The sequence below is a fragment of the Trichechus manatus genome, unplaced genomic scaffold (genome assembly GCF_000243295.1).
Source record: "Trichechus manatus latirostris isolate Lorelei unplaced genomic scaffold, TriManLat1.0 scaffold00009, whole genome shotgun sequence".
Classification (NCBI taxonomy): Eukaryota; Metazoa; Chordata; class Mammalia; order Sirenia; family Trichechidae; genus Trichechus; species Trichechus manatus.
The window spans coordinates 26,795,658-26,822,703 of NW_004443945.1; the positions used below are offsets into that span (position 1 = coordinate 26,795,658).

Consider the following 27,046-nt stretch of genomic DNA (forward strand, 5'->3'; position numbering starts at 1 on the left):
AAATTTGAATCTTACACATCCACTTCAGAATGATTCTTAAGAACTTTAAAAATGTTTACATGGAGTTGCTATTTTTTGTTTTATTTTTTTATGACACTTGCCATCCCAAGCTTCTCACTAAGGAGGTAAAAGAAAAAGTTTTTAAAAAAGTATTTGAAAGCATGTTATCCATATGATCGTCTATACTAACTGCAAATAAGGGTTTATCTTTAGCATTATTATCATATAGGACGTCATTTCCATTACAGTGTGTGGCCTATGCTTTTCTTTAGCAAATACCCTAGTCTTTTATATATCTTATGTAGAAATATGTGTTGGTATTATTATAATGGGATGGTCCTTGGTTAATACTCTCAAAAAATGGATTTAAGGCACCTGTTCCTGGTACTATGGAAGACTTTTTTTTACAGCTCTTGGGCCCAAAGATTGAGGCAGCTGAAAGTACCTCCTGTACTGAGAAAAGTTTTTCTACCTGATATGTAATCAGTGTACATAGCATCTGGCACCTACAAATAAAATCTTTGAGTTGCAAAGAGATGTGTTATGGATGTTTACTTGAATTTCTAGAGTTAAGTGTTACTGGGAATGAGTGCTGTTCACTCTCCCCTACTATCCACTCCAGTCCCCCCAATCAAAAAAAAAAAAAAAAAAGCAAGTGAGAAACAGGAACAACCTGAATTCTGAATTTATAATGTCAGAGTAAATTTACTCTTCAGAGTAAAATTCCATTCAAGATTTTCATTTTAATGCCTTACTATGTTTGAAATTGCCTCCTCTGTTTTCTTTTATGACATTTGAGATTGCTAGAATTACCTGTCAACAACATTTACTGAGAGTCTTTGCTATAAAATACTGGGCTAGGCAAGGGGAATGACTGGCACATAGGATTTCTCCTAGTGTTAAAAATACATATATTCCTTAGAATAAGACCTATACAAAGAAAGCGGATTATTCTAAACTACTAGTATATGCTGGTTCATGCATAAGTTCTAACTGGTATATCTGACTGTACCCAGGCCTTTATATAAATGCTGTATGAATCTGTTGATTATGAAAAATAATCTATATGTTCATCTATGTTTCCTTTTATATATTATCATTTGAAGCTAGTAGTTGACCAAGGGTATTTCAGAAGATTAGCTTGTTTTTCCTGTGTGAGTTACTAGATACAAAACTGAATGTGTCAGGGAGCCAATTTTGAGATTAATTGGACGTGTATGTATTTCACATACCCGCTATGTTCCCTGAAGTTTTTGTGGATGGAGCTGGAATCTCACATTCCTGTAGAGCTTATCATCAATTATGTTTGAGTTGGAAGGAACCTTAAAAATAATCAAGTGAAACTCCCTTGTGTTATTGATGAGGAACTGAGGCAAGAGAGGTAAAGTGACTCATAAAGCTCAGACACCTCACACTTAAGACAGTCTAGGCCCAGGAAGAGGATAACTGGTATACTCATAGCCCAGTCCTGAGACATTTAAATAGTTTCACTGTGTACTCTCAACCAGTGTTTGAAAAGCAGACTAGGTTGACTGGTTGGAAGGAGACTTCTGGTCCATCCTTTTATTCTGTCATGCTCTTGCAGGCCAATTTACCCCTGCTGCAGCGTGAGCTCCTCCACTGCGCAAGACTGGCCAAACAGAACCCTGCCCAGTACCTCGCCCAGCATGAACAGCTGCTTCTGGATGCCAGCACCACCTCACCTGTTGACTCCTCAGAGCTGCTTCTCGATGTGAACGAAAACGGGAAGAGGCGAACTCCAGACAGGTGAGAGGGAGGAGAACTCGGGACTAACCGTGGTATAACCTGCGGTGTGAGGACATTTTTCACTTTACCTTTAAACCAGTGGCCTATAGCTCTTGCAAAATCGTAATAAGCTAGAATGCCCATCTTGAAACTCTTGTTTTGGACTCGGGCGTGCAGGGTGATGAATCTCTGACATGTGTTAGTTGGGCTTTTGTGGAGGTTAATCCTTGCTGCTTGTAGTATTAAAGCTAAAAGGCTGAGTGATATTCACATGTCCCAAGTGCCCCCGATGGTTCTTAGGCACACAGTTAGTATTAAAATTCTCATTTATTACATAGTTCAACCTAACTACATATTTTACCCTTCAGGTTATTAAATTTGCCGTTACAAGTTTTCTTAGCAGAAGTTCTGTTTTTTCCTGTGCCTCTTTACTAACTAGGTAGTTCTAAAACATGATGGTTTTAAAAGCTGACCTTTATGTGTTTCTCAATAAACACAGTACAGTAGCTGTTTAATTTGGATTTTCTATGAACTAAGAGAAAACTCCTGGAAAGCTAGATGAACTGAGTGGAGATTAGAGTTAAGAAATGGACCTAATCTGTAATGTTTTTGCTGAAAACTTCTATTCATCAGCCAATATATATTGTCTCAGGCACTCTGCTTTTATAACTGAGAATTCTAAAATTAAACCTTATAAAGTAGTTTTAGACTAAGGCACAGACGTGAAACTTCCCATGTACCTTCTTAAAATAATTTTCATAAATACTTCAACCGCATATATAAATATTTTCTAATCTAGACATGTAAAGTCTTCCTACCTCATAGTGTTGACAAAATATGACGAATCTTAAAATGAAACTATATTAAAAAACTTGTCTATCATATGCTTTGTTTCCTTTCTTTACTCATCCATTCTCTCTTTCTGCATTTCACCAGGCATTGATTTAACAGCCTTTGAGAGGTTAATGCTGTCGTGCAACTATGTCCCAGATTCATAGGAGCTTAAGAGCCTTGTAGCTGCTCAAAGACATCTATCTGTGCCCGACTTATCAACCCTTAAATGTATTAGCTGCTTTGCTAATCAGAATGTTATTAAAAGCCAGCCAGTTTACATATTGTTACTATGTAATCCTCTGTTAAGCAGTTTTTATACGACAATCTCTAGAATTTTGTCCCTCTTGAGATAGGACCTTCTCTTGATAGTTTTGTATTATTAAAACAAAAGGTTAAACATTAGTCTACTTGTGACTTATTGTATACTCATCTTCGTATATGACCTACAAATGGTGTTACTTTCTTATTCTTGCAAATCATACTTTCTTGGTCATACTTAAGAGTGAATAGAGCATTTGGTACTTCAGCTTTTAAAGAGAACTGCTTAGTCCAGGTGCCTGAGTTGCCTATCCACATGATGCCAGAAACAAGAAGTGGCCTAAGAATAGACAATGCACATTCCTGTCTGATCCTAACCCATTTATCCTGTGTAAAATTAGTACTGGGTGCAGGTATTGATATTTTTCTAGGATAACATGATAAAAGAATTAGAGACTAGATAGAAAATTGGGAAAGAATAAAATTTATTTGGGGTTTAGGAAGAGAGGGTTATAGAGAAAGGTTTGGATAGCTATGATAAATGCAAAGATAATCCTACAGGCAAAATTAGAAATGGATACAACTTATTCTAGAAATCTTAACTGCTAAATAACTGGGAACAGGCAATACGAAAGCTTGTTTCATTCATTTACCTGTATTTACAGCCATTTCCCCCTTGGCTCTTTAACAGTATTTTGTATTTGAATATGCCATGACTTTAGACTTTCCTTGGGCAATCCTTAGGTAAGCTCTGAGCAAGATGCTAACATATCGATAGGAAAATTTCATATTGAATTCCACAGATACTCAGCATTCTTGTTTTGATGATCTGTAGTTGTATGTGCATTGTAGGTATGCATTCAGTCAGGTAGAACTCTGAAAAGAGTCCTCAATCTTACTCTCCTTTTGGTTATTCACAGGCAGTTGGTAGAGTCAGGATTCACACAGTTGATCTTTGGATGGATCACTCTTTTTGAAGTGGGACACTGAAGTATGTGTTATAATGGAAAGATGGCAAATGGGTTTCCTCAGAGTTAGGCGGAAGGGTAATGAGAATATGTTGTGTAAATACATTTGTATCTTGTGGGAATTTGATCAGAGCCAAGAAAATATGGCCCGCTACAGTATTTTTTTGCATATACTTTCTGTATCTTGTTTGCATATGCATTTTCCTCTTCTCTTGTTATTTATCTGTATATCCATATCTACTATATGAAATTTTATAGAGTATGGAGCTGTCTGACAGCAGAGCTTTTTTTGTTTTACTGAATGTTTTGTTGGTGCATATGGTCTGACATGGATGAGCAGCCACGGTGAGATTTTGGAGTCTATTAAACTGGCTCATTAAAAAGATCAATCTGTTTCTGTAATAACACTGGGAGCCATCAGTCACTAACAGAGGGAAAAGCTGACACCTGAGGAGAAAACACATTTTGGTAATTTGTTCATGACATGTCATGAACAAAAGAGCGCTCTATATTTTGTTTACAACTTTGGGGGCCTCGATTCTATTTGCTGAATTTTATCTACTGAACAGTCATCACGTGTTTTAGGAATGGGTTTTGGCAAATTTAACTTTCTTCTCATTCTTAAATATGATTGTCATTTTTTTAAACATTATTGTTATTTACAGAGAAATGAATATTCTGGGGACATCTGTGAAATCATCATTTTCATTTTTCTGTCTGGAACAGTGGAATTTATTCACTTCATTTTTAGTATAGCTCTCGGGAGAGTTCCTGAACAATTGTACTGAATTTGTAGGTCTGTGGTAGAATGTTGCAGAACCCAGGTTAGAAAAAAACAGTTTTTCATTTAAAGATCATGCTATTTTTTTTTTGCTTAAATACTAAGAAAAATACATAGAAAATTTGGATTTCTGCTCTTTGTTAGTATGCGAAATGTTTATTATTTATAGTCAACCTTTATTCTTTTGCCATTCTGTGATGGGAGAAGCTGAAGAAGGGAATATGAATCTTTTCTGAAGCCAGTTAAATGAAATAAACACTTTCAAGGTTAGAGACTAGAAGTTAAGAACGCTCTTTAAAACTGCTCACCATGATGGTTGAGGAAGACACTGACACTTTAACATAGAGCAAGGAGGGAAAAGAGCAGTTAGACAGTGCCGCATTTTTCCAAGACTGCAGAATGGATAAAATTTATTAAGATAAAAAATGTACTTGTGTTATGTTAATTATCATTGCTGTCTTTCTTTTTTCATAGCTATGATAGTGTAGCATTTTGTGTTATATTTGCCTTTAATATTGTGTTCTTGCTTGTTATGATAATACATTCAGCATTTTTCTTGCTTAGGAAATCAAACTGAATCATCAGTGGTTTTGTGTGGGTAACATTCTTTTTTCTCTTTTCTTTCATTTTTTTAAAAAAAAAATGATATCAAATGGTTGATGTTAAGAATTAATTCCTAAAAAAATAAATAAAAGGGAAAACACACAGTACGCCAAGGCAGGACTGTTTAATGAGAAAAGGGTGACTCAAAGGAAAACTGTATTTGTGCGGTGGAATAAAGTCAACCCACAGGCTTATCAAATAGAAATAAAGACTTCCTGTCTTAAAAAGAAAAAGAATTCCTTTTGTATGCATCATCATTTTAATATAATATACTTTGATTTACTTTTACCCTAATACTTCTAGACTTTTAATAATAGGTTATGTAGTTGGATTAATAACAGTATTCCCCCCTTCTCCAATAATTAAACATTATTTTCTAAAGAGATTTGTTTGAACTTTAGAATTATGTATCAGCTGAGAGGGATCTTATAGATGGGCCTGGCCACTCCTTCTTATACTTCAGGAAACTAAGGCCCAAAGAAGTTGCCCAAAGTCATGAAGTTCTTAGTGGAGAAACCAGCATATTTACATATCTGAAATCTTCCAGTTGCATAAAATATGTATTGATGTGGAGTTTAAGTAAGGAAGGCTCTATTAAGAATTCTATTTTTTGTTGATTTTACTTATTCTGTGTAATTTCTCAAATGGATAAGTACTATGTTATAATATTCTGAGGTTTTATAAATCTTTTCAAAGATATGAGATCCACGTTCAGCCAGGTTTCCTAGCTTAATTAGTAAGTTAGAAAATGCCTAAGGTGGGAGGGTCAGACGGCAGTCATTTTGGAGCAGTGTTGATGGACGCTATGAGATTTGTCATCATAGCACAGGTCCATTTTTCCCTTTCTTTAAATGAGTGAGGTTTCAATTATTTTGTCTTTCTAAAGAGGAAAAGGTAGGTAAGCTTTACAAAGAATTGTAGGGTTCATTGATTATGCAAATCATAATTTATATTATCTACTGCATTCAATATTCCATAAAAAACATGCAGGGATTTTACATCATATTCATATATTCTTGTTTTGTGTTGCATCTTTTATGCACTCTTCAGTTTCAGCAAGTAAGTACTCATCATTCCTGTAGAAATGATTTTTTTTTTTTACATATCAATTTTGAAAGCTTCTAGTGCAATAGCATTAAAATTGCATTTATATGGTAAGAAAGACAGCATGGTTGTAGAGGATATCTTGGTCTCTCCACACTCCAGCCTCAAGCTTTACTTGCTAGCCTTTATTTCCCTCTGCTCCCCTAGAGTCTAATCCTACTGAACATTCTTCATACCTTATTCTATATTCTGACTGATGGCTTCTCCTCTGTCCTATAGTTTTTATGTCTATTCTATTCATACTTCACGGCCTAACTCAGTATATACTGTATGAATGAAGTCTTCCCCAGTCATAAATATTATAATAATGGCTACTATTTTCTGAACACTTAAGATGTGCCAGGCCCTGTGCTAAATAATTAACATACTAACATATAGCACTTGTTTCCTAACAGTCCTAACAGTCCTATTACGTAGATTCTGGAAAGCTAGATAATTTGCCTGAGGTCACATGGCTTTTAACAGGCACAGATGGGATTCTGACCCTAGGTTCTATGACTCAAATAACCATGCTTTTATAACTGTGATTCTATACCACTAGCTTCTGAGCACCTCAGCTTGAAAGGAAATGCTTCGGTTAACTTATTAAATGCTGAGTATGTGTTAGGCTCTTTATATAGATTCTTTCATATAGCCATCTCAGGAGCTCTGAGATAATCATCCCCATTTTGCAGACAAAAACACAGGCTTACAGAGGTTAAGCCTCCGGAGTTCATATGGCCAGCAAATAGCAGAACCAGAATTGGAAGCCAACTCCATGTGGCCCAGCCCATGCTCTTTTGTGTGTATGATTTTTACATCCTGGTGTGATCTTGCCTTCCTCTGGTCTCTCATACTACCTTCCTACTGTTTTTATGGTACTTGCCATTGTGCAGGTCCTGCATGAAAGTATAGAAGTAGTTTCATATCTCCAGTTAAATTGTATTTATGTTAAAAAATTTCTTGCCAGCACATTTACAAAAAGAGTTGAGTACTAAATCATGGTCGAATGGATCCGTGCATCTGATTATTGTGATCCTTGAAGGTCCAGGCATTGCATTAGTGTGTCTGGAGTAGCAGACATCCACCTGCATCGTATTTGCTCCTAAAGGTATTAACATGCTGCTTGGGAAGTTATCTCCTAGGTAGCTGTTTAGCGATGGAGTGATGGAAGGCACTTCTCTCCATCTGGCCCTGATGGTGATATCCTCTGTCGTTCACTCTCTGTTCTTCGCCATCTAAATTTCCCACTGTCCCTACAGTGATGGCGATACACAGAAAACCTCTGCATGCTGTCATGAAGAATTAGGTTTGATTTTCTTTTTAAGGAGGTGGGGGACTTCTAATCTATTTTGTTTCAGATACATGATTCAACACCAATAAAAAAGGTGTTATGTGAAACTCCTAACTCACCTGTTTCCTAACAGTTCCTGAAGATGATTGTTACTGGATTGTATTTTTAAAGTACAATGATGAAAATGATCCCCCCCACCCTTTGATTGATTCAGTGTCCAGTAACTCTTATGAAAACCTTAACAAATTGCATGTGCTAAAAAAGGAAAGGAAGATGTTTAACATTAAGTTATAGATGTTCTTTGGTTTTTGTTTTTGTTTTTTAAATAGAACTCTTACCTCCTAAGATTTAGATGCAGACTTCTAAAATACAAGAATAAACAAAGTCCTCAATGCCTGACAGAAGGTTGAACCTCAAAGACGTTTTAGATCCGGAGTTTCACTCCTACTCATTTTCCAAGGAACTATGGTCCAGGGATGGGACTTGATTGTTGAGAAAGACAGCAAACAAGCCTGGAGGTCCCCTGGCTGCCTGGTGAGATGCTGGTAGAACAAGATGGCGGTGTAATTGGGCCAAGATAAAGGTATCCTGGGGCCAGGAGAAGGCACTTACGCCAGAGATGCTTAAGAGACCAGCATCAGGACTTGATGTGGAGAAGAAAGTTCCAAGAGTGACTTTCAAGTTTCTACTTTGGTGACTAGGTAGAAGGGGGCATACTTCGCTGGTATAGGAAGTGCAGAGAATGGTGGGTCAGTTTAGCCATGTTTAGTCTGAGATGCCATTGGTAAGGTGGAAGAATAAGCCTAAGGCATTTATTTGTAACAAGGCTAAGATTAGAATTCAATTTTTTTCTTTTTCAATCCAAAATTTATTATACTTTATCAGTTTGCTGCCTCCTAGCACAGTATTAAAGTGGCATTTTCTTCCCATTTTTTTTTTTTTTTAATTTTAATCTGGGGACAAAATCTTTATGTATGATCTTGCCGTTTTAGGAACTTAGTTATTTTATTGTCTTTATTATCATGATTTTATAAGAGATTTTTTATTCTTCCCCATTATCTTAAATGTTATACTGCTTTATGTAAGTGTTCTTAAGGGATTATCAATGCACACTGGCCAATCATGACTTTTTAAATATTTCATATAGAAGAAAAATTTTTTTAAATGTTTTCTTTCTCAAACAGTTTGGAGGTTTTGCTGTTTAAAAACTGGGGAGAAAATAGCTTGAGGTGGGGTGAAAGTGTAAATTAAGTTGTATCTTAAGCTTTTTTACACGCCTTCTTTCCTGTTAGTCCCATTTGAATGGACAGGAAACTGAAGCCAGAAAGTTAAGAAACTTGAGGCCATACAGCTGCCTCTTGAGCACTCTTGAGCCTTAGGACCATCAGACTGTGAGAGAGAAATGATCAGGATCTATATATTGAAGTGGTTAGATTATGTTCAAGAAAATTAATTCTGGCAGGGAGATAGAATATCCTCAGGTTGATTAACAAAACAAAACAAACACCCTCCAGTTATCTGTGAGACATGCAGGCCTTTCAACTAGAATTGGAGCTATTTCAAGAGTATTACTGAAATGCGACAATGAAAAGTATTGGTTCGTTTTGCCCAATCCACTTTGAAAGGGCAACAAATAAAAAGGCATATTTGGAATTTGCCCAGGCAAATTAGGCATAGATAGTTATAGGCATTTCTAAGAAGCAAACAGACAAAAAGCAATCAAGCTGTTTTAGTTCCCATTCTGGACATAGGCATCCTTTGAATAGGGTTGACCTTACTAAGTAGATAGATATGAGTGGGAGTAAGCACCAGGGTCTCTTGGTAGCTTTTTTGCTGTGAACGATTTAATGCTTCTAATGTTAAAATGTCACTACCTTTGTGCAGTGATGAGTTTAATTACTTAAGTAGCTAGCAGAGAAATGGAACCTCAGGATAGGGTCCCTGACAGAGGTGAGAGGGCAGACTCTGGACCTAGCCCCACCCCTTAGGACATTACTGTCCTTGTATTAGGGAAAAAGAACGTTTTTCTCCCTAATAATGGGTCATTTGAAGTAATAGGACTGATCAGATGGCTGATTTGAGGATTAAGATAAATCGCGTATCTAACTACTTTGAAAACTGTAAGGATTCTTCCAGTGTTGTATGCCATTATTGTTATCATTGAACAAGAAGAGATGATAACAGTAAGTCGAGATGGTTTTACACAACTGGGTCAAGGATATTTAGAAATGCCACAGGGGCCGCTATAAGACATGTAGAGTATGTTTTCTATTTGTGCAGGAAAAATAAGCTAAATAATAAATTGTTCAAAGCAAAGAGCAGAAATCTTGGCTTACAGTGCTTGACTTGGGAACTTACAATTTGGCCATAGCACCATTGGCCCTGTGCGTTTCTACCTGTAAAATCATGAAATTTAGATAGAATAAGTAAATTGTCGAGTTTTCAACCTGGAAAGGGACCTCAGAAATCATCTAGTCCAGTGGTTTTCAAACTTGATTTTAGCAGCAGACTTTTTCCTTTAAAAATGAAATTCTGTGTGGAACCCTAATTTGTAAAATAGATAAAAGTAATAAGTGGGTTCCTCTGGCCCTTAAAATCCTGATTGTTTGGGGAAAATATTCTTCATTACCTTCAGAATCCCTGAAGTACCTCAGGTGGCACAGTTTGAAAACCACTGATCTAGTCCAACCCTTTCATTTTACAGATGAGCAAACTGAGGTCCAGAGAGGTTAAGTGGCTTGCCAAGGTCACACAGCTAGTCGTGGAAGAGCCAGGACTAGATCTCAGGTCTCTTGATTCCCAGTCCAGTGCTCTTTCCACTACACCACACTGCCAGTAAGGTAGGTGCTGTGTTAGCATTATGTTTATAGCTATTAAGTCTTCAGTATGTTCCACCTGATGTATGCTGGCAATATACTTTGGATGTTTAAGTGTATTATTTGGAAATGTATAGGATATGAAAATGCAGATTAGAATCACATGGATATACTCTTAGATGATAAATCGATATCTACAATGTTTTCTTTCACTTTTTAGAATTATTTTAAAGCAGTATATCTAGGCAATGTGTGAGCTATAATGTACATTTTAGTGTACAGTATGTATGGATCAGTGATCAATATGTATGCAGTCAGTATGTTTTAGTACAGACACATACTTTGATGGGAGCAGCATTGAGAATTCTGGCCCCATTCCCATGGGGGCCATGTTCTGCTATCATTTCCAATATATCTCTTTATCCTGTGCATTGCATCTTTCTTTAGCATGTAGTAGGCATGTATTTGTTGTAGTCTCTGGGTGCCGCAGATGACTAAGTACTGGGCTACTAACTGAAAGTTTGGCAGTTTGAACCCACTCAGAGGCACCTCAGAAGAAAGGCCTGGTGATCTGCTCCTGAAAAGTTCACAGCCTTGGAAACCCTATGGAGCCCAGTTCTAGTCTGCAACACATGGGGTTTCCATGAGTCTGAACTGATTCAACAATCATTGGTTTGGTTTTTGTTTTTTGGGCACATATTCATTTGACATCTACCTGGTCAGACTTCCCCTCAGCTCTTTTGTGTGTCTATAGCCTCTGTATCTAACCCCTTCCTTCTCCTCAGTCTCCTATGTGTAGATTGTCAGTGGACATCCACCCTGAAGGGATATAAAGGATGGTTCACTGTAGAATCTCCTTGCCCCTGATGATCTCTGTTGTCAATTCAGTTTCCACTCAGACCCCTCCAATGTTACCAGACAAAGACAATTTCTGGATGTTAGGAAAGTGGGAAAGGTTACTGAAGGCCTCTATACTATTGTTTTACCAACCTGAAACCAAAAAGGCATCCTGAATTATGCAGCCGCTGTGACTTCTTATGAGGAATTTCCTTGAGGAAAGAGACATCACAGGCCTAAGAATAGAAGGCTGGTCTTGTGAGGAGCAAAGAGTTGGTTTGGGGGCTATGATTCCAGTTAAAGTTGGAGCTGATTTTGTGCTTTCTTACTGAGTATATTGTTGGTTATTGCCTCTGAGGCAACAGAGATATATTTAGCCAGAAAATGCTTATTTAGTACTACTTTTATTTGAGAATCTAGGGGCAGTGATTAATTATTAGGTTTCATTTATAGAACACATTCCTTCTGAAAGCAAAGTTCAAACTTCTGTACTTCAGATGACACAGTACAGTCTGGATATGCCAGTCCTGCCACATGACTTGATGACCCAGGCAGGTCACATCAGTTTTTTGGGCATGCATTTCCTCAGTTTTTAAGAAGTAAGGGGTTGACGTAGATTATCCTTCTAGTCCTGGCTAGCTCTGTGCCACTGCTGGTTGATTATCTTGGCGACTGAAGATAATGTCTGGGCCCCAGACATTGCATTGCTTTATTGCACTAGCTTAATTTGATCAATGCTTTTCAATAGAACTTTCTGCAATGGTGAAATTGTTCTATATGTGCACTGTCCAATACCATAGTCCCACAGGTGGCTACTGAGCACCCAAAAGGTGGCTACTATTACTGAAGAACTGAATTTTAAATTTTATTTATTTTTAACTTGCATTTAAATTTAAATGGCCACAGTTGGCTATTGTATTTGATAACACAGCCTTTAGATGTTCCCTGACATGAAAGTCAGATGCCAAGTTGGGTAATGGAATAGGTATATCTGGAATATTCATCAAGAGAGTGATGAATCTTCACCAAATACAGTTGGTCTTAGAGGACCTTGTTAGAAGTCAGGTACTCTCTTTTGAATGAAAATGTAACCTGCAGAAGGCAGTCGAATTTCCTTTTATTTGTGAGCTAACCACAAGAGTGTTAACTAAAAAGATATCAGTTGCTAATTTGATGAAAAGTGAAACATTTTCTCCTGTGCACAGTCTTGTGATCATGTCGGCCTCAGCATGGGTTCCTGTGAACTCCCTTTGGTCTAGGAAGCTGAGGTTAGAATTTTTCTGGCCAATAAATGAATATTCTGTTGATATTCCTGAACTATGCTGGTTGAAGAATGCATTATGAAACAATCTCTTTCTCTTCCCCGCTTCAGAACCAAAGAAAATGGCTTTGACAGAGAGCCTTTGCACTCAGAACATCCAAGCAAGCGACCATGCACTATTAGCCCAGGCCAGCGGTACAGTCCAAATAACGGCTTATCCTACCAGCCCAATGGCCTGCCTCACCCCACCCCACCTCCACCTCAGCATTACCGTTTGGATGATATGGCCATCGCCCACCACTACAGGGACTCTTACCGACACCCCAGCCACAGGGACCTCAGGGACAGAAACAGACCTATGGGTAAGACTCAAAGATCTACTCACTTTTTATGGGATGAATGCTTGAAGATGTGCCTCATTCTCAACTGAACTTCAGGCTTGAAATCTGTGATAGGGTAAAAATTTTCTTCCTTTATTTTGTCTATGAGAATACTTGGTTACTATTAATATGTTTTTTAACAGCTTTGTTCTCTCAATCACTTGTATTTAAGACAGCAGGTCTTTTTTTTGGCGGGGGTGGGGAGGCATCTAAATTATATAAAATCCTCAATTTGTGATAACAAATCCAAAATGAATTTTTAGTTTCAAGTTTATTTTAGCATGAACAATTTCCTATGCAGTATGCTTTGCCATAAATATTTTTTAAAAATCAGTTTCCTTTCTTGCATTTCATCTTTTAGTTCAGATCATCTCAAAGTTTATTTTGATATTCCCAGTCTCCATGTTATTCCATGTTTCTAAAATATGGTAAGGCATAATATCTGTGGCTTCACTTGACAGATGTTCTTTGAGGGATGAATTGGTACTTTTCTTTATCTAAAAGTTCCAGTGGTTAAATTTAGTATTAATAATTTTGTGTTAAATATCAGGATACCAAGAAGGAATGAGTTGGGGGCAAATTTGTGTTCCTTTTGCCGAAGTTCCTTCCTTCTTTGCGTAAAGCTATTGGAAGTGAGGCATTAGAGTAGCTACAGGAGAGAATGAAGGCATCGCCTTCTAAAGAACAAGTGTCTGCCATGAAAAATGAGACGCAAGATGAGCAACATAAATCTTGATGTATGATCAGTGGTCAAGGTGATGGTACCACAAAGGAGTGAGCACACTGTTCCTGGAGCACCTTGCATTCTTAGTTAATTTTTAGTGAGTCAAGCTATTTATAAATACTGAGAGAAGCAGTCAACCGTCTCTTCTTTTTCCACCTCCTATTCCATGCTACCCACCAGCAGGACTTCCTTAATTTGTACCTAGTTGCTGGCAAACATTCCTGACATGGCGATTTGGTGGGCAGGATGCTGGAAGTGGCAAGGGATGAAGTCCAAGTGGGAAACCAGAAAATAGAGCTGAGGATGCAGAACTCTGGGAAATGCAGCCAGCCAGTGATCCACAGCTTGAATAGTAGTGACAATGAGTTTTTAGTCACATATAGAGATAGCATGGTGAGCAGAAGTTTACCTTAGATTTCTAGCTAGATTATTAGTGAACAGGGGCTTCCATATTTAGGGTCTTTTTTTACCTTTCTACATGTAAACTTCCAGATGTTCAGAAAGCAGAAAAGGAGGGTCAGGGTAATGGAGTAGTTGGTCAAGGCTCTGGTTGTGAGATAGTAAAATAGTAGTTCTGCTTTTCCACAATAGTAATTTCTGCATTTATATTGTGTCAAACAAACAGGTACGCATATATACCTACTCCTCACTTATTGGCTTGGTTAGGTTCAAAAGACCAGGTCGTTACATGAAAATGGATGTTACGTGGGAGTCAAGTGTGCCCCGTCTTTGGGATGCACGGGTGCGTCAGTCCACCTTTCCTTACCACGCCTTCCTTACCACCGTAGGGGTTGGGGTGGTGGTGGTAGTGGTCGAGGGTTGCCCACTGCCCCCGGAGCAGCAGGAGCCCACCATCACCTGGCCACACCCTAGTCCTCCGCATGACCCACACCATGCCTTTCCACCTTTTTCTCCATTGGCCCCAGAGATGGGCCTTGGCAGCAGCTCCAGGACCTGAGAGTGGGTAAGGCCCAGCCGCCTGGGCCCGCTGGAGGCTGCGGAAGTGGCAGAGAGTCCTCTTTGGAAGAAGAGACTTCTGAGCCCCCTGCCTGACTCCTGCGGCCCCAGCAACTGCCGCCTCCTGTGCTGCCAGCCCGCCCTGCGCTCGCTGCTGGCCCTCCTGGCTCCGCCACCTGACCCGGGTGATACGAGCCGCCAGCAGCCCACAGGACCTTGCTTCCTCTCGCAAACCTCGCCCTCCTCCTCCTCCTCCTCCTCTCTCCTCAGCATCTCGTTAATAATCAAAATAGATAGTAGTTTTTTTTTTTTTTTTTTTTTACACTAGTGTCGTAAATGCAAAATGTCTAATAATGAGATAGTTGATAAGTGAGGATTAGGTGTAATTTTGTGTTTTCTTGATAACTAATCTGTCTAATGTTCTCTCAGGTACCATCTCTGAAGAGCTTTCAAAAGTGGTTATGCTATTTCTCAGCCTGGATTGATATGTTAACCCCAAAAATCAGATGGCAAAAGCAAAAGCTTTGCCATTTATTTAAGACTTAATGACCTAAAATCACCATTGCTCACTTTAAAATACAAGTAGAGCCATCAGGTCATTGTAAGACCAATAAAAGATATCCCATTTTATAGGTGCATACTTCTTAGGCAGCAAATGCTATTTTATGAAATATTAGTTCCAGTGTACTATAATCAGCAAGGAAGTAATTATGCTTATGGGCAATGATTATGTATTCATCTAGTAATGTAAAATATCCCTTTATGAATTATTTCTGTACTCATTGGTTTTATGTGATTTTCTTTATACAATGTTCCTTACCTTTTAATTATATTAGCTTATAAAACTAATAGTGTTAATCTCTATAAATATGTGCAACTACTTAAATATCCTTAAAGGTTGGCATAGTTTAGCATGTGTTAATGTAAAATAAAATCTTGATGTATGAGTAACAAATTATGGTTTTATGTCAGGTTGCCATTTGAGAATATAAAAATTGTCATAAGTGGTATAACTTCGTGTGATTTATAAATTCTTGTTATATATAGGGACATATACTCACTAGAATTATTTAACAAAATATCTCTATAAGCAGTATTAGTTCATAAATAAACTAAGGGTATCAGCCTAGTTTGTTAAAATCCTCTGAAACATAAGAACCAGTTAAGACTCAATATTAGTGTCAGATTTCCCACAAATGAAAATGTGTTCTTTAATGATTATGAGCTGTTTTTCTTTAGTACATCCCTCTAGTATTATGAATATAAATACAAATTGTGTGGTGCTAAATATTTAAGCATCAGAAATAGAGAAATTAATAAATATAGAATTTTGAGTTTTTATTTTTTCCTTTTAAATATTTGATTCTAACACATGATTATCAGAGTTCAAAAGCAGAAAACAAGTTGTTTCTTGCTAAACTTCTTTACCAAGTACTTGGACTCAAACAGGTTTCTAAGGAACTTATTTTTTAAAAAAATCAAGATAGAACTTAGCAGTATTCCACAAATGCTGGAATCCCAGTAGCCACAAACATCCTGTTGCTCATTAATATTTTTCCAGATGCTAGAGCTCCTATCTGCTGAATTTTTGAAACTTTTGAGACCACTGGAGTTCTTGGTCTTTAAAAGGCAAATAATAAGATGACTCCATCATGAAAGTTACTGTCACATTTATTTTTCATGAAGACTGATTTTAATGGTAGTGCTTTTTCCCTAAAATGGAGGCAACAAATAAGTCAACAAAAATTACATATTTGAAAACATTTCAGCTTGAAATAATCACAACAAACGGAGCAATAACTAAATATTACTTTTCCCCGTCTTTTCTATTATGCAAATTAGTAAAATGCATTTGCAATTTGACTTTTTTACCAATAGGTGGCATTGACAATTTTAGCTTTTAAAATGTATCTAAGAATATGTTCTAATTGGACAGCAAAGTGTTTTATATTTAATTTTTTATTTAGTTTGAGAAAGAGTTGTATATTTGTTCACTGCAGTCAGTTACAAATTAAATGGCATTTCATGGTGGGCAGAAAAGAGTCATGTGACCCATCATCTTTATTTCTCTAAATCAATTTTTAAAAAAAGGATTTCTAACTACTCACATTTCACACAAAATGGCATGCATTGTCTCATAACTGTCATTTAATTCTTACATAATGCCCTCAGAGGAGTAGCATAGGTAGCCTACAAGCCCAAACCATGCCAGACTTAGTTTACTACTCAGAGTGACATAAGAAGTAGCAACCAAAAAGAATAGTTTTGTTTAAATTGGAAAATACGAACATAGCCCAATGCCCTACCTTTAGCGTAAAATGAAAGGTGTTTTATTCATGATGAACCTGTAAGAGGAGCAACACATTTCCAGATATCTCTGATCAGAGCCTTCATTCCTTTTAGTGTGACACATTTATTTTCTGTGTTGATGAACAACCCAACTAACTGCGCATGTTCAGTAATACTGTTGCTCACTTGAACATTTACATGTCACTTTTGCATGGTAGTATCTTAACTGTGATGTTAATGAGCATTAATACTTATGCTAAGAACTTCAAATTAGGAGTTTAGTCTCTTGGCTTGAATTTATGATAGTTGTCTAAAATTAGGTCTGGAATTTTAGTTGTTTTTTTTCCAAAGAGGATGTCTAATTCATTTTTAGTATTTTTTGGTTTTTTTGGGTTTTTTTTGTAAATTGAGTATATGTAAATCATTTTCATGTTATCCCAGCCCTCTCTCTTCATGGCCTAACTTTATCATGGTGATATGTCTACTAGGACTGTATTCATTTACACCATGCTGAAACATGGAAAAATTTTACCATGCTTATCTCTGCACATGTGAAAATAACTTCTGCTGTCTTGATTTTTAATTAGGAAAGCCTTATTTAATTAGGAAAGCCTTAACATCTAGTTGTGGTTTCTTGTATAAAGAATTAGGATATACCACATTTTGTGTACCCATTCATTCATTGATGGGCATTTAAGTTATTTCCACTTTTTGGCTATTGTGAATAGTGCTGCAATAAACATTGGTGTACAAGTATCTGTTTCAATCTCTGCTTTGAAGTCTTTTGGGCATATACCTAGGAATGGAATTCTGGGTCATATGGTAGTTCTATTTTCAGTTTTTTGAGGAACCACCACAGTGGTTTCCACAACGACTGTGTCTTTTTGCATTTCCAACAGCAATGGGTACGCTGGATATGAGATGATCTTTAAACCTTAAATGAAAAATATCCCCTGAAGTCTTCTTAAAAGCAAACAATAAGTTACCTTAACTAGTAAAGAATGTCTGCCTCGAGCATTGTGCACTTTTAAAATCCATCTATGTGTGATCAAATTGACGACAGAAACTCAAAAGATTAGATAGGAAACTTAGGGGGCAGTGAGTTTATGTTAATGGGGGAGGAACAACTCAGAAAACTCAAAGAATGTAATCAACATCACTGAATTCTACATGTAGAAATTGTTAAATTGGTGTATATTCTGTGTATATTCTCAACAATAACAAAAAATAAATTATTAAAAAAGAATTAGTATGTATTTATGATTAGGGAGTGTTGTATAGCTAACTAGTCCTGCACTTGGTGTCATTTAACTTTGTTTCCTCATGTGTAGCATAGAAGTTGTGATCAGATGGTCTCTAAAATTCTTTCTAGTTCTAACATTTTGTCATTCTATGAGGAACCCAAGATTTTGAATTTGAGTGTGACTCATGTCTCCATTCAAAATCAAATATATTCTCAAGTTGTTCAGTTTGCCACATAGTCCTTGCTATGTGACTGTGTGCATATGGGTTTTGTACTGAATGCTTGAGGGGGAATCAACATTCTTCTCTACATTGTAGGGTTGCATGGCACACGTCAAGAAGAAATGATTGACCACAGACTAACAGACAGAGAATGGGCAGAAGAATGGAAACATCTTGACCATGTAAGACGTTGGTAATCATTTAGATTAAAAAATGTTTTGAAAACAACTGAAGTAAGGTTACATGATAAAATAAAAACTTGGTGATACTTTGACGGCACTACCTTTCCTGATTTATTTGAAAAAAATAAGTGAGAGTGTTTGAGGTAGAATTTAGAATTATATTTCTAAATTGATATTAAAGCCACTTATACAAGAAAAATATTTAGATCTTGGGAAAAAAACCTTCAAAGTGAGATCAGTGGGCTCTCATTTTTGTGGGAAAGGGTCATTTAGATTATAGGGCAGTGGTGTTAGTATTTGGGAAGGTGGTTTTACTGGCTCTGCGCCTGCAGGTGAAATCTCTATCATGACTCACGTTCAGACCTTTCACTCGTCCTGCTCATCTTCATTCAGTTTTCTCAGCTATTGAATCTGAATTTCAAATCCAAACTCTTAAAAATATTAGAAGGGATATCATCTTTCATTGTCCTAAAATTATTTGCTTTACTATCAACTAAACGTGTGTGATTTATATATGGTCCCTATCTCCCCCTATTTCTCACATAGCTGTTAAACTGCATAATGGACATGGTAGAAAAAACCAGACGGTCTCTCACTGTACTAAGGCGGTGTCAGGAAGCAGACCGTGAGGAACTGAATTACTGGATCCGGCGGTACAGTGATGCAGAGGACTTGAAAAAGGGCGGCAGCAGTAGCAGCAGCCACTCCAGGCAGCAGAGTCCCGTCAACCCAGACCCCGTTGCATTAGGTATCTTTTCTTCAGATGGACAGATTGAACAGATATTTCTTATGCTACTAATGCTGATTTTATTTTTAACTTGTGTGTTCAAAAATAAAGCATGTGTAGGGAATTTTGGAACAATAAACACTTTACATATCTTCAAATAGGTCTTACCTGTTAGGAGAGTGGCTAGATTGACAGATAAAGAAAGGGTCACAAAGCTTGAACTGCTTTTCCAGATTAAGGTGACAAACTTATGTCAAAGTTTCAAAGCTGAACCAGAATTTACTGTGCATCACTAAAATTTGTGCTTGTTCATAATATAGCCTTTCGAACTCTGCCTCAAATATGCAAAAACAGAATCTCACGCTGGGCCCAGAGCATCTGCAGCTCAAATAAGCTCTCTAGGGAATTCTTCTACTGCACACCATGTTTGAGAGCACTCCTGTCCAGGTGTATGTGTTCTGATTTTTAATTCAAGAAACAGTCTCTAAGACTATCTTGTTTTTTGTAGCTGTATCTTATATTTAAAAAAACTCAAAATCCCTCCAAGAAGAGAGACCTAAAGACTTATCATTTACCTACTGCTATTTGAAAATGTATGCTAAAGATGTAGCTCTCTTGCTGTGATTTGATTGTAACTTAGAATGTTTGACTATGATTTTATTAATTCTTGTTATATAGCAGGACTATTAATATGTACTTTTGAAACTGAATGCTAGTATGTAGCCATATTTAGTACAGATATTTGGAAATTGTTGGGGTATAAGTATAATCCAAAATATACTGAAATAAATCTTCAGCCGGAAAGAATTTTTGAATAACCTAGTAAAATCTTATCTCAATTAAGAATAGGATATTAGCCTTCACATTGCTGGCTATTACATGGCTATACTGTTTGAATGAACTTAGTGAAGACAGATTTGTGTTGATCCCCGTTCTTTCATTTCCTTGGCTTATGTGTTTAGCCCCGTACCTATCAGCTAACTCTGGTTAGGATATCGTCCATGCTATAAAACAGAACTGATTACACAGTGTGCAGGTTACGTACATAACTTTGGCCACATTACCACCATGCCCTGATTATCAAAAATTAAAAGCTTAAAGTATATTATTTGGCTATTGAACACATTATCTTTTTTTATTTAAATTATTCCCAGCCAGTGCAGTGTTCTTTGCACTTTAGTTTTGCTAATCCCTGAATGTTGAATACCTATTACCATAATAAGTATAAAATAAAGGAAGATTCCAAGTCATTTAATTTACCCAACAGGCATTATTCTAAAGCATATTTAAAAGACAAAAATATATTTGTTAGATTATGTTAAGGCAAACGATGAAAACAGATTTTTTTGAACCAATATAGTTTTAAACAAAAACTATTTAGGGCAGAGTAAAATAAACATCTTGTTTTTATTTTCATACTGTGAATGAAAAATTGGTTAATCATGACACATCTCCTCAAGAAAAACAAAGCAGGGGCGGGGGGGATATTTGTAACCATCTAGTGTAGGAAAAAAATTGAGTGCCTTGACAAAAATAAACTTTGGGAGTAGAAATACCAAGTTTGGCCTTCTCTATTGAACAGATCCATTGAGTCAGTATATATTTATTGAGTGCTTACTATGTGCCAGACGTTGTGCTAGGCACTGTAATGAAGGAAAAAGATTCTTCATTCCTTCCTTCAAGGAACTTTTGGTCTAGTGGAGGAGATAGACATGGAAACAGCTAGTGCTGCGGATGCAGGTTGGCCACCTCAGTACAGTCCCCTGAACTTATGAGACTATCTGCTGTCCAGTGTAAAAGACCCAGTAATAGAACAGTTTCAGAAATTGATAGGACTTCATGTCTAAATGAGTTATTATCAGCATAAAGAACATATGACACTTAACTATAGAGTCACTACTACCATAATTGGATTCTGGTGATGCTGGTGTATAGCATGTTCACCAGGAAGACTGGTTCCGTTTCCCTGATATGGAACCAAAAGAATTAACTTGGTTTTTAAAAACTTCTTCTTAAGAATGTACAAATTATATAACATTTAATGATGCTTAACGAAAATATACTTTTGGTATAGCTAAGATGTTGCTTTGGCTTTAAGCTTTGTAGATTATATTATAAAATAGCTACAGTTATTTTATATCTTTGTTTAGACTCTGTTAAAACAGTCATGTCCTTTATGGACGCAGAACCCTAGATTTCCTATTAAGAAATGATTACAACTTTAGAGAGTATTTGTCAAGAGCTATACAACGTTCAAGTTTTATCATCCAAGTTATTTCACTGTGCTTCCTTGCTAGTCGATATTCTTGATGCGTTTGAGTTCTACTTTGTGGAGCTGGGCTTTAAATAAGAGGGCAGGTGGTTTGAAATCATGCTGTACAATCATTTACATTAAATACTTTCTTAGTTTCTCTCCTAGGCATTGGAGTTGAATGCATTGATGTGTATAATGAAAGGATTGGGGCTTATTGGCTAAAAAATCTACTTTCTACCCTAAAATCTACTTTCTACCCTCTGAAAAGTATGTGGGGGATGGGGGGGATATGTGTGTGTGTAGATAGAGTTATGGACATATCTGTCTATATCTTTATGTACATTTGGGTTTCCATATCCTACAGTTGTGTGCGTTTCTTTCAGCTTGACTCTCTCAATTCCACTCTTTCTCAAATAAGACCCTCAGTGTAGTATCATAGGAGATATTGTTAGCTCAGAATATTGCCCTAGTTATATCCCTATCTTGGAGCACTGGTAATATTTAGTCATACATATACTTAGTATATTTTTTAAATGTATTTTATAACTGAGAGGAGAATGTCATTTCCATCAATGATGTAACACTTGTTAAACTTATTCTCACTCTTGAAATATGTCCATAGTATTAAGTCAGTGTGAGGGATTAGTAAGATAACATGATTAGTTTATTACTAATTGGATTTTAGGAGGCATTTTCCCCAGACACTAAAGCCTCTATTTTGAATAACCTCTTGACCGGGTTTAAGTACGGAGTACACACTGAGCCCATAATGGTATTTCCATTCTTTAAGTCAAAATATAGATTGATATTTTGAAGGACTTTTTGAAATAATATATTTTTTATTCTTATTTACTTTGCAGGAAATACTCCACATGCACAATTCTTAACAAAATTGGAAAGCTAATTTCTCAAACGTTATTTCCTATTTTCAAAATATATGACTTGTTATTTACACACTTCTCACAGATTAAAGCATTGAGATTTGTTACTTTGTGTACTTTACTGAAGAGCAGATTAATGTGAACAGAACTGAGAGATCTGATCGCTGAAGTGCATTATATATAGGTAGTTGGTTGCTGGTTAGCACTTCATATGCTTTCTTAGCATTTACCTCTGAAATGTTTATAACTAATCCCTACGGGTCCTTGTAGTTCTTTTCTCCTTCCGTTTTCTCTCAGTACGCTGTTCACATCATTCTTTTGGCTCGTGACATTTTATTTCCTTTAAATTACTTTTTTTTTTTTTTTTTTTTAAGTAACTTTTTACTATCCTAGACTCTTTCCACAGCTCATCTTGTATTTGTATGGCCTCTCTGTTTCTGAAGAAGTCTTCTGCATGATTAGAGAGGGTTGCAAGAATTATCTAATGATAGATTTAAGATTAATATTGGGGATTGAGACATAAAACTCTGAAATATGAATGCATTTCCTCCCTGGTTTTTGAATATATGAATATTTTGATGAGAGGGTAGTGTCTGTTTGGTAAGGGTTTAGCTCAGAAAGAGAAATACCAAAAAGGTTTTTTATTTGTTTGTTTTAAATGGAATGGCAGAATCAAGTTAATAGTTCATAAAAAATTTATTAGTTCATAGGTTAGTTGAATTAATAACACCCTTACCCAAGATGTTTGATTGAAGAATTAGTATTTTAAAACTCTTCTAGCCAGCAAGTCTTAGGATTGTCATATGATCAAATTATAGAATTTCTAATAATCATCCAAATTCTCAGAAGTCTAGCATTAAGGTTAAAAGCACAGACTGAGTAGATTGTCTGAATTTGAATTTCTGGTTCCTTTATTAGTTTTGTGACCTTTGGCAAGTCACAGTCTTTCTGTGCCTTAATTTCCTCATCTGTAAAATGAAGATGGTAATAATATCTATTTCATAGCAATTTTTGTGAGTATTAAATGAGTTAATAGGTAAAAAGCATATAAGACAGTGCCCGACACATAGTAGATGTGATATAAGTATTAACTATTATTATTTTTCCTATTATTATTTCTAATGGGCAGTCTCAAAAAGAACTTTAAGGAATAGTGATATGTGAGAAGAGTGGATTTTTTGCTGGACATCCAAGATTATGAAATTACAGTTTCTTAATTTTAGCATTTTTCCATTAAAGCAGTAATTTCTAAGTAGTAACTTTCAGGTGGCTATGTTATTTAATACACAGATAAGTTAGAAAAGGGAAATTCTTTCTTAAATACAGTAAGTGTCTATTGTACATTTGGGACCTTAATTTATAATACCAGGCCCTAGAAAAACAGTTTTCTCCCAGCCAAAGAACTTGTTCAGCTTATACACTAACAGATTATAAAAACCACAAACAAGTTATTCTGAGTACATCTGAATATAAAAGTTTAGAGTATTGGACACTTGTATTGATTCCTTTAAATCACATCATGAAATTCATTGCAAGACCATTCAGCTGTCTAAAGGATTTAAAGAATCTAATATATTTAAGTATATTGGGTCACTTTTAGATGTGCTTATTAGGTAAAATGTACATCTTTTAAAAAGGAGAAGAGATGATTGTCTCCTGGAGCATTAGGCATTTTTATGGTTAAAGATGAAAATCCTAATGTAGTTGCTAGCTTCTAGGTTGGGTTTGGGCTTCTCAAACATAGTATTTAGAGTTCTGAATTTATCTTTTAAAAAGAAAAATAAGTGGCATTTGTAAAGATGAGAGATCTCTTAACCCTTCCTTTCTTTTGATGGTTGTTGTAATAGATATTATCATGATTACAGCCTCATTCTGCCCAGTACAGGATGAAGGTCATACCTAGGTGCTGCCAAGCTTTTAGCATTGCTGTCCTGGGTCCTATGAGGCCACATTGGTTCTCCAAAGGCTATGAGCTCATCCCTTCATGTATGTTGATGGTGGCCCTTGCTGTATGTAGTATCCAATGGTCTCCATCTGTTGTAAGTGTAGTGCATCTTCCATCTCTTTCATACATCACAGACTGCTCTTATAATATTTCCCCCCCAACTTTGATTTGGTCTCTTCTCTTCATAGGTTTGTGTTATTTTCAGGAGAATGCAAACATTTAGTGCTGCCCCCCCTCTACTCTCAAGCAATTTAGATTTCAAAACAAGCTAACCTTAACTTAGACTTTTCTATATTTTTTCCATCTTTCAGTAGTCACATATTTACACATCTTTCACATTTTAAACCATCTCATATAGCATCTTCTGTCTTTGTTCTTACCACTACCTTTTAGAACAATTCTCTACTTTATAGCAACTGGTATTTTATAGGTTGTCAAGAGTTAATAATTAAAAATTAGCTTCTTTAGGGTCCAAGCCTTAAAATCTTAAAGTGTTTTGCATAAGTTTGTCTAGATTAACCAATATTCTAAAATAACAGAATCCTTGGGGAGAAGTTGTCCCTTGATCTAATATTGATCAACTTAGCGATTATTTTGTTTTTTAAACTCAGCAGTATAGATTCTGTTATTGTTGCTGTTTAATCAAAAGAGGGCATGTAAAATTTATAAGTCCTTTGATTTCTGTAGCTATTAAAGTAGCATTCATCATGATATCACAATAGATTTCTGAGAAGTACATCTACTACTGATTAGTCCATTTTTTTCTGTTGGTAGACTTGATGTTTAGCAAGGACGCAGTGACCTAAAACTGGAGAAGATACTGTAAAGTATATGTATTTAAATATTTGCCTTTAGATTGTGCTGCTATTTTTTTTTTAAAAAAAGTTCCTTTAGAAAGTAGATTAGGATTAATAAAACTGTTTTGCTTGATTGGCTTTGGTATTTCTAGTCAGGTGGCATTTTAGTCTGTGTGGATATGACAGTGTGTAATTGAGAATTATAGGAAGATATAGCCAAGAAGGTGAAATATTACACAATATTGATAGGGACCTTCAAGATCCCCAGTGTACAGATCATGGAAAGATAGAAGGGTGATTGAGCCCTAGACCTTATCTTTGAGTATATTTGGTAGCCATAAATATTCCAAATGAGGTTTAAAATAAGTTTATCATCTAAGAAATATAAGAACTATCAAGGAGTAAGACAGTGAATTGCCAACTTTTATCCCCAAATGACATATACTTAAGGAGTAAAAAACTACTTGGTGTGTAATGCTTAATCCAGACTTCTTTAATGGTTTTTGCTTTCTTGAGATAATTTTTGTGCTATTTGGATTTAAGTTTGAAAAGCAAAAAAATAAAAAAGACTTTAAAGTATTCTTTTTTTACTTTAGTTACTTGGACAAAAATAAGTATATATTCATTTTCATTGAACAGCCTATCAAATAGTAATAATGAGGATAACGACAGCTAACTTTTAACAAGCATTTAGGATGTTCCAAGTCAAGCATGTAATATGAAGTACCTCATTCAGTCCTCACAGCAACATTATCAGATAGTAGTAGTATTGTCCTCATTTTACAGATGAGGTACCTGAGGTGTGGAGAAAATAACTTGCCCAAAGTCACACAGCTGGTAGGTGGCAGAGCCAAGCTTCAACTCTACTGGGCTCTAAAACTCTCTTCTGCCTGTGCTACACTGCTTGGGGATGGTAATTCATATCTTTCATGCACGAACTTTGGATAACTTGACATCACCTTTCCTATTCCTTACGATTATTGTCCATTTATCAGAAAATAATTTTTATGAAGTCTTTGGTCTTTCTCAAGCCCAATAAATGACAAAAGGCATGTTTTTTTTCTGTTTGTATTCGGATTTTACAAATCTGTTTTTATCCGATAAATTATTCTTAATATTCTGTATGGTACCAAAGTCTTTTCTCCTTTAAAATTGCCTTTAAATGGGGTCACGAGTAAATCTGTTTCATTGTGTCATGTAGCTGAATGTGAACTTGATTGCAATGGAAGTAGTTACAGTGGTGTGGAAGGAATTAGCCATATCATATTTCCCTTAAGTCATATATGCCCCAAACAGTTTTAAAGCTTTCTGTCTTTTTTAAGAATGAAAATTACATTTAAAAAATTTGGTTTTTTTCATTTACTCTCTATAAAGATGAAGTGCAAAAGCATGGGTCTTTCTAGTTCATCTGATTATCAAGCACTTGTAAGATTATATATAAACTTTTTAAAATAAACTTTTTTATTTTGAAATAATTTTAGATTTACAGATAGTTGTAAAGATAGTACAGAGTTTCCATATATCATTTACTCAACTATAATAAACTTTTGCTAATTCAGAATAGTTGGGGAAATCTAGTTTCTGGCTAGCTGATCACCTATAAGGATTCCTAGTATTTAAAGCATTTATATATAATGAAATACATTTAGCTAAGTTGATTGTGCATTTCTCTATTTTTATGTTTGGTAACCCCATAAAATATAAGACTTGACTGAATTGTATTTGATCTTTAACATAAAGCATTCTTTAAAAACAAATCAGGATGCTACTTGGCATTTCTCATAAACGTAGAGAAAATTACAATTATTTGAAATTTATCATAGGTTAAATGATATATTTTATAAAAGTTAAAAATGATTTTCTTCTGACACCAGAGGCACAAGGAAAGTATTAGCCCAAGAGACAAAAGGGCCACATAAACCAGAGACTCCATCAGCCTGAGACCAGAAGAACTAGATGGTGCCC

General features: G+C 36.0%; 1 protein-coding gene across 1 annotated transcript in view; it reads left to right on the forward strand.

Annotated features, from left to right (window-relative positions):
- The window catches only part of RUNX1T1 (RUNX1 partner transcriptional co-repressor 1), a 153,679-nt gene that overhangs the window by 96,462 nt on the left and 30,171 nt on the right, over nucleotides 1–27,046 (forward strand). Inside the window, 4 exon segments of the mRNA XM_023726085.1 lie at nucleotides 1,586–1,767; nucleotides 12,593–12,843; nucleotides 18,392–18,477; nucleotides 19,024–19,225. Of these exon segments, the coding sequence (XP_023581853.1) occupies nucleotides 1,586–1,767; nucleotides 12,593–12,843; nucleotides 18,392–18,477; nucleotides 19,024–19,225 (721 nt within the window).